The sequence below is a fragment of the Ranitomeya imitator genome, chromosome 3, assembly GCF_032444005.1.
Source record: "Ranitomeya imitator isolate aRanImi1 chromosome 3, aRanImi1.pri, whole genome shotgun sequence".
NCBI classification, from domain to species: domain Eukaryota; kingdom Metazoa; phylum Chordata; class Amphibia; order Anura; family Dendrobatidae; genus Ranitomeya; species Ranitomeya imitator.
Window position 1 is genome coordinate 814,571,669 of NC_091284.1, and position 8,448 is coordinate 814,580,116.

General features: G+C 45.1%; 1 protein-coding gene across 1 annotated transcript in view; it reads left to right on the top strand.

Moving 5' to 3' along the window:
• Positions 1-8,230, top strand: part of PRCP (prolylcarboxypeptidase) — a 32,910-nt gene extending 24,680 nt beyond the window's left edge. Inside the window, exons 6-9 of the mRNA XM_069759340.1 lie at positions 2,485-2,657; positions 3,190-3,354; positions 4,959-5,146; positions 7,050-8,230. Coding sequence (XP_069615441.1) covers positions 2,485-2,657; positions 3,190-3,354; positions 4,959-5,146; positions 7,050-7,263 — 740 coding nt within the window. The 3' untranslated portion in view covers positions 7,264-8,230. The remainder of the gene's footprint in view (positions 1-2,484; positions 2,658-3,189; positions 3,355-4,958; positions 5,147-7,049) is intronic.
• Positions 8,231-8,448: the final 218 nt, after the last annotated feature.

Sequence of the window (8,448 nt, forward strand, 5' to 3'; positions counted from 1 at the left end):
AGAGTGTAGGATGGATTGGAGTGGTGCCAGAGTGCTAGAGGGGAGTCCAGAGAGTAGGAGGTTGCAGTAGTCAAGGCGGGAGATGATAAGGGTGTGCACTAGCATTTTTGCGGTGTCGCGGTCAAGGAAAGCACGGATCCGGGAAATATTTTTGAGTTTGAGACGGCAGGAGGAGGCAAGGACTTGGATATGTGGCTTGAAAGAGAGTAGAGTCTAGGATCACCCCGAGGCACCGGGCATGTGGGACTGGGGAAAGTGAGCAGCCATTGACATTGATGGATAGGTCTGGTGGAGGGGTAGAGTGAGATGGGGAAAGATGATGAATTCTGTTTTGTCCATGTTCAGTTGTAGAAAGCGAGCTGAAAAGAAAGCTGAGATAGCACACAGTGTGGGATTTTGGTAAGTAAGGAGGAGAGGTCAGGTCCAGATAGGTAGATCTGCGTGTCATCAGCGTAGAGATGATGCTGCATACCATGAGATTCTATGAGCTGTCCCAAGCCGAAAGTGTAGATGGAGAAGAGTAGGGTTCCTAGAACAGAGCCTTGAGGAACACCGACTGACAAGGGGCGAGGTGAGGAGGTGGTGTGGGGGAGGGAGACACTGAATGTCCGGTCTGTCAGATATGACGAGATCCAGGATAGGACCAAGTCTGTGATGCCAAGAGATGAGAGAATCTGTAGCAGGAGGGAGTGGTCCACAGTGTCAAAGGCAGAAGACAGGTCCAGGAGAAGGAGGACAGAGTAGTGTCGCTTGCTCCTGGCAGTTAGTAGGTCATTGGTGACTTTAGTTAGGGCAGTTTCAGTTGAGTGATGGGAATGGAAGCCAGATTGTAACTGGTCAAAGAGGGAGCAGGAGGAGAAGTGGGAGGACAGTTCAAGATGGACGTGTTGCTCCAGCAATTTGGAGGCATAAGGGAGAAGAGATATCGGGCGATAGCTAGACACAGAGGATGGGTCGAGGGAGGGCTTTTTGAGGATGGGTGTGATCTTGGCATGCTTGAAGGATGAGGGGAAGACACCTGTTGTGAGTGAGAGGTTGAAGAGGTGCGTTAGGGTTGGGATGAAGACCGTGGAAAGGTTAGGGATGAGGTGGGATGGGAGCGGGTCAAGCGTGCAGGTGGTGAGGTGTGATCTTGACAGGAGGGTGGAGAGCTGATCTTCTGTCATGGTGGAGAAGCTGGTTTTGGAGGAGCAGGGTTGAGCAGCTAAGAGGGGCAGTGGGCGCTGTGGGCCAAAGCTTTCTCTGATCGTATCGATCTTCTGTTCTAATGTAATGTATGTACACAGTGATTGCACCAGCAGAATAGTGAGTGCAGCTCTGGAGTATAATACAGGATGTAACTCGGGATCAGTAATGTAATGTATGTACACAGTGATTGCACCAGCAGAATAGTGAGTGCAGCTCTGGGGTATAATACAGGATGTAACTCAGGATCAGTAATGTAATGTATGTACACAGTGATTGCACCAGCAGAATAGTGAGTGCAGCTCTGGGGTATAATACAGGATGTAACTCAGGATCAGTAATGCATGTACACAGTGACTGCACCAGCAGAATAGTGAGTGCAGCTCTGGAGTATAATACAGGATGTAACTCTGGATCAGTAATGTATGTACACAGTGACTGCACCAGCAGAATAGTGAGTGCAGCTCTGGGGTATAATACAGGATGTAACTCAGGATCAGTAATGTATGTACACAGTGACTGCACCAGCAGAATAGTGAGTGCAGCTCTGGGGTATAATACAGGATGTAACTCAGGATCAGTAATGTAATGTATGTACACAGTGACTGCACCAGCAGAATAGTGAGTGCAGCTCTGGGGTATAATACAGGATGTAACTCAGGATCAGTAATGTAATGTATGTACACAGTGACTGCACCAGCAGAATAGTGAGTGCAGCTCTGGGGTATAATACAGGATGTAACTCAGGATCAGTAATGTATGTACACAGTGACTGCACCAGCAGAATAGTGAGTGCAGCTCTGGGGTATAATACAGGATGTAACTCAGGATCAGTAATGTATGTACACAGTGACTGCACCAGCAGAATAGTGAGTGCAGCTCTGGGGTATAATACAGGATGTAACTCAGGATCAGTAATGTAATGTATGTACACAGTGACTGCACCAGCAGAATAGTGAGTGCAGCACTGGAGTATAATACAGGATGTAACTCAGGATCAGTAATGTAATGTATGTACACAGTGACTGCACCAGCAGAATAGTGAGTGCAGCTCTGGGGTATAATACAGGATGTAACTCAGGATCAGTAATGTAATGTATGTACACAGTGACTGCACCAGCAGAATAGTGAGTGCAGCACTGGAGTATAATACAGGATGTAACTCAGGATCAGTAATGTAATGTATGTACACAGTGACTGCACCAGCAGAATAGTGAGTGCAGCTCTGGGGTATAATACAGGATGTAACTCAGGATATGTAATGCATGTGTAACTTGTAACCATTTCCCTCCTGTGTAGATGAAGGCATCCGATGGTTATCTGGCACATTTCACTTGTGCTCTCCTCTTAAGTGCCAAGATGAAGTAGCCGCCTTTAAGAACTGGTTAAGTGAGACCTGGGTGAATCTGGCAATGGTGGACTATCCGTACCCGGCCAACTTCCTGGAGCCGCTGCCGGCCTGGCCGATCAAGGTGACAGTGACCGCTCTTACTACTTAGAGGATCAGCCATGAATGTTCCAGCAGAACCTTCAGGGCCCCATCAGTCACATATTTACGAAGTGTCCACTGGGCGTTTCTTCAGTAGGTAAATGTCCTGCAGTCTTTGCAGTGTGCCCTTCCATCCAAGGTTTTATTCTCAGATGCCTCCTGTGTTCTACTATTCTCTAAAATGAGATGTCCCTCCATCCTGGATGTGGGGGATTACTGCCCGGCCGTAGGACACTTGCCCCCTGGTAGTTTGCACATTCCCTTCTCCATTACTGGGACGTTCTTGCCGAATGCATGAAAAATGCTGGAAAACCAACTTTCTAATAGATTATCATAGATTTAATTTCAGGGCATGCTGGGAGTTGTAGTTCAGCAACAACTGGCGAACCACCGGTTACAGATCACTTCTTTATAGTATTGCTTGGTTTTCGAATCCTATATACAGTATATTGTATTTTTGGTGACTTTTTCTGCTCCCACTGACCATAACAAGCGTTCTATATTTTTTTACATAGGAGGTCTGCAAATATTTAAAGAATCCAAACGTAGATGACAAAACGCTGCTGCAGAACCTCTTCCAGGCAATTAATCTATATTACAACTATACCGGAAACACCCCGTGCCTCAACACCTCCCAGACGGCGGTGGGGAGCCTGGATGACCTTGGCTGGAGTTATCAGGTATTGTCTAGATTGATTGACTTAATTTAATCTTCATTTACAGGGGTTGATCGATCACAATCAGGTCCCTCCTTTATCAGCCAGAGCTCAGAAAAGACGGTGAATGACGCAAAAATAGAATAATAATTCACAGGGAACGGTGTACTTCCTGACTTCACCTGTTGGCGCGCTGCAGGAGAACTGCACACTTGCTGCTAGGTTCCCTTACAGATCACAGCTGGTCCCTGCTCTTTTCTGACACCCTAGATAATAAAAAAAAAACTACACTTCATGGCTTTGGAGCACTTTGTCTTTTCTAATTGGGTAAGAAGTGATGGGGATCTGAGTTCTGACCACCAACAATCACATCGGCAACGTGCCAGAAGATCGTATGCAGCTTCTCCTTTGACAAAGGGTGTAATTAACATTCCATGGAGGGTTTCCTCCATAACACATTGTCGTAGCCTCAGATTTATCCTCTAGTCCTTCTCCAGGATGTTGGGGATTAGAGTAGGACCTACATGACGGCACACGGTGAGACCGGAACCCTCACATCTCGGATGAACACGTTGGAGAATTCCACAATGGGACATCTCCATGCTGGCTGACTCCAAATAAAGGGTTGTATACAGGTGGAGTGGACTGCGGGCTGACATGGCGGTGTGAGGATGGAGAGCGGCCGGTCACGAATACGTTCCTGCATACAGATGGGGACGAGATCCCTGGATGTGAGTTCCCTAGAATTCCCATCCAGGGCTTTAGGATTCCACAAGGAATAATATAGGATTTTTCTGGATGGTCACATTCAGAAACAGAAAAGCATGTGTTACTTGTAATTTGGGGGGGATCACAGATATGTTTGGTGCTACATGATGCCAAATTATGGGATTTTTCAAGTTCTCAGTATCTCGGAATAAGAATTCTGATGGTTGTAATGACACTGGTATTTACCATTGGTGGTATTTGTAGTACTATCCTTGGTGGAAGTGGCGGTAACTAGTTTTATCACTGGTTTTAGCAGTGGTGGTATTGGCTTTAGTAGTTGCACTACCATTTGCACCATCGTTTTGCGATATTACCGTAAATGTAGTACTAGTAGAATTCTGTGGTGGACGTGGTATTGGCTGTGGTGGTGCTGGTACTACAATCTTCGTTGGTGATGGTGGAAGCATTGACAGTGGTAGAAGTGTCATACTTGGTCGTAGTTTCTATTATCATTTTTTTTTTCCCCAGACCATCTACAAAGCAGTGTTTTACTGATCATACAGAACTGCATTTCTAAGTCCCCCCCCAATGCTACATTCACACACAATTGGAATAAAAGGCACAATGAGTGTGGACCCCCAATGGTATATTTCCCCCCTGGGGAATACAACAGGTTGAGAACCTAGGATTTACAAAAAATCCTGTACTTTGGGCTCCTGTAGCACTGGATGGGGGCGTTTGCTCTAGATATGTTCCCCCGGAGAGCACACGCCCTAGATCTTACGTTCTTGGTTTGTGAAGTCCTCCAGTTTGGCCTTCTGAAGCACTGGATGACTCTTCCTGGAAATTGCTCTTAACATTCATTCATGTATTTGACCTGTGCGTATTCTTGTGGTTTTTTTTTTATTTCTTTTTCCCAGGCTTGTACAGAAATGGTGATGCCGTTCTGCTCTGATGCGGTCACTGACATGTTTGAGCCTCAGACTTGGAATTTTGAAGCTTTTTCGGAGGAGTGTTATAAACAATGGGGCATCAGGCCTCGTCCGGAATGGATCACATCCATATACGGCGGGAGGAACATCAGTGCCGCGAGCAACATAATGTTCAGGTGTGTGTTGGGCTGTCTGTCATGTCCATCGCTTTGATGGGATGAGTGAGGGATGAAAAGGTCGAGCAGTCTATTTTCAGTAGGGTGAAGCTATTAGTTTTTAAAGCATAATAATAATAATACGAGGTATCACTAATATCCCCACCATAGGAGAAGGCACGTGGCTCACCATGGCATATGCTTATTCTTCATAGAGCACAATGATGGCCAGTTTCTTTGCCCTGGGGTTGTCCAGATCTGCTCCCAAAAGGATAGAAAGGCCCAATGGTGGTCATGGACATTTGGTTGAGACCTCACTGACGAAATCACATGGCAGCTTGTATCAATCTCCTTCCACTGGGTTCCAGAACCCCAAAAGACAATCCATAAACGAAACGAAGACAAGGCTATCAACTAGAATCCCCATAGTGATCCTGTGTTCTTCTGAGTAGAACATGTACCAGTGGTCCGACCCGATCTTTCCTCGCAGTCTGTGATGGTGTAGGGGCTAATGAGAATATCCTTGATGTTCAAGCAGAATGCATCCATAATGGGAAGGTTCCTGGTGGTCTGTGGTGGTGTTGCGGTCAAAGTAAAGATCTTGATGGTCAAAATTAGTGAACTGATGGAGAAGATCCATTGAGGTCTTCAGTAGTGAAGGTGGTAATGAGCCACATCTCTGGCCTGTGGTAGTGTAGGAACTTATGAGAAGATTCTCTGTGGTCAAGGATATTTAATTTTCTGTCATGAGAAGATGCCTGGCTGTCTGGAGTGGTGCAGCTGGTAGTGAGGACCTCATTGCCCGTCTGCAGTAGAGTAGAAACTAACGAGAAGATCCCTAATAGTCAAGGATACTGAAATGATTAATGGAAAGGTGGTGGCCTGCAGTTATGTTGGGAGGGAAATATGGAAAATCTCTACTGGTCATCACCAATGAAAGGGTTCGCATTTAAGTCTTGGGGCTAACAATGCCATTTTTATTTTTTACTCTTGACGTGTACAAACTTCCCTGGTGGTCTTCGGTAGTGTATGAGGTAATGAGAAGATTTCCAATGGTTAAGGATAATTCATTATATAATGAGAACAATCCCTGGTGGTCTAAGGTAGTGAAGGTGGTAATGGAAGCTTTTGATCCAAACTACTGATGCACTCCTTTTACTACCCTAGACCACCAGGGAAATATGCTCTGTTATGCTGTAATCAAGGATGCTGTCACAAGCCCCAACATTATTGCAGACCACCAAGGATGTGCTCATTTTAATCTTCTCTGCTCTTGACCGCCAGGGATATATGCTGTGTGATGGGCGTGTTAGTTGTCTGGATAAGGCAGCATACATATACACCGTGTAACACAGCCTATATCCCTGGTGGTCAAGGTTAGTGCAGATGATGGACACATCCTTGGTGGTCTGCAAGGAGGATCCCTGATAACAGAGCAATATATCCTTGGTAGTCTGGAGTAGTGAAGGTGGTATTGGGTGCATCATTAGTAGTCTGCCATAATGAGGATCTATGGTGACTAAGGACATTGTAATAATTAATGGGGAGATCCCTGGTGGTCTGCGGTAATGAGGATTCCTAAATGGTCTGCACTAAAGAGCTAGCAATTGCAATTAGAGCAAAATCTTTCACCGCCATTGAGTACTGGGGATTTTCCAATAAATCCTTGACCTGGAGTGATGTTCCTCTTGGGTCTTTAACCACGCATGCTTGACCATAAGGGATGTCCCTATTAAACCCTTCACCACCAGGGATCGTTGCCTCTTGCCCATGGCTCCTAGATGACACCTTAGTTATAATGTCCATAGACTGAGAGTCCATGTTGACTGTTCGCAGAAATTAGAATAAATAACCGAATATACATTTTCTATAGTGGCCACAAGGTAAAACTTATTAAAGTTTGATATTTTTTATATATTTGCAGCAATGGTGATCTGGACCCGTGGTCAGCAGGAGGTGTCAAGCAGAGCCTCAGTGACTCCCTGGTCGCCATCCTCATCACAGATGGTGCTCATCACTTGGACCTGCGCTCCAATAATGCTTATGACCCCAAGTCTGTGATTCAGGCTCGGGCGTTGGAGGTGGCCTATATGAAGAAGTGGATAAAAGAGCACAGTCTGCAAGAAAATGGACTCTAATGGGTCTGTACCTTCTGTGGACCACCACTGATGCTTCTCAGGACCTGGATGGTAGAACTGTCCTTGACACCAGCTTATATTTCCTGTGGTAGGAAATGTATGCAGCATAACGGAGCGTAATTCCAGAAGGCAATAACGTTGGACCTTAAGGACATCTTGGCACTTTTACCCTTTCCTTGAAATTAATACATTCCATGCACAGAACAGGACGTTGATCCGATACTGGGTCATTTGGCTTTTGGTGACTCCTTCTCAGTGCCAAATTTGACTATCGGTAGAACACTCCACCTGCTCAACCCCAATCCCAACACTCCCTGTCCAGTAAGTTTGATCACTGCAAGTCCCACAGTCTCAAGAGCCTCTGTCTCCAGTATGGCTTCTTGGCGATACCTTGCTTGCAGATCATGACTGGTGCCTTATACGAAGCAACACTTCCCAATATTACTAATGGTCACCCATCCTGAACAAACTTTGTATTCCTTTAAAATGGGTTCTCTACCTAAATCTAACAGATGTCCTTTTCTATTTTACGATCAGCTTCACTTTCAGCTATGGTTTAAAATTTTATTAGTGCACCAAATTTATAAATTCTTTCGTACCTCAGGAACTTGCCGGCAGAGCCTACGCCAACTCATTGCTTGTGCATATGGTAGGATGGTTTTACAAAGGAATCTAGCAAATCTTTACATCTAGCAAAAAAGTCTTGAATCAATCATGGACCGATGGTGTCATTTCTGTAACATGACCATGTATTATTTTTTATTTTTTTTCCCGCTTGCTAGTTTTTTTTTTTTTTGGTGAGACTACCAGGATTGGAAGCCGCGCGATGTCTAAAATCTCTCCTGTAATGTTAGATCTGTGATTGGGGACTGGATCCTTCTGTTTTTCTGATTTTTGAATTTGAGGTTTACGTGATTGTGTTTGATACTGCAAAAAGCAATAAATCTGAAATTCACTTTGTTACTGATTTTTTTTTTTATGCTTTTGTTAGTTTATTTTTCCCTCTTTAACTTCCAAAGCGACTTTGCAACTCTTTGGCAACCAACATACGCGGGGATTGCCTAACAAACAGCCGCAAGACATGCAGTCACGGGGACTCAAACATATTATTCGAGCATGCTGAAGACCCTCAGTTAACACCTGAGCATGCTCAGATCACATCTTACCCTAGCACGCTCGCTCATC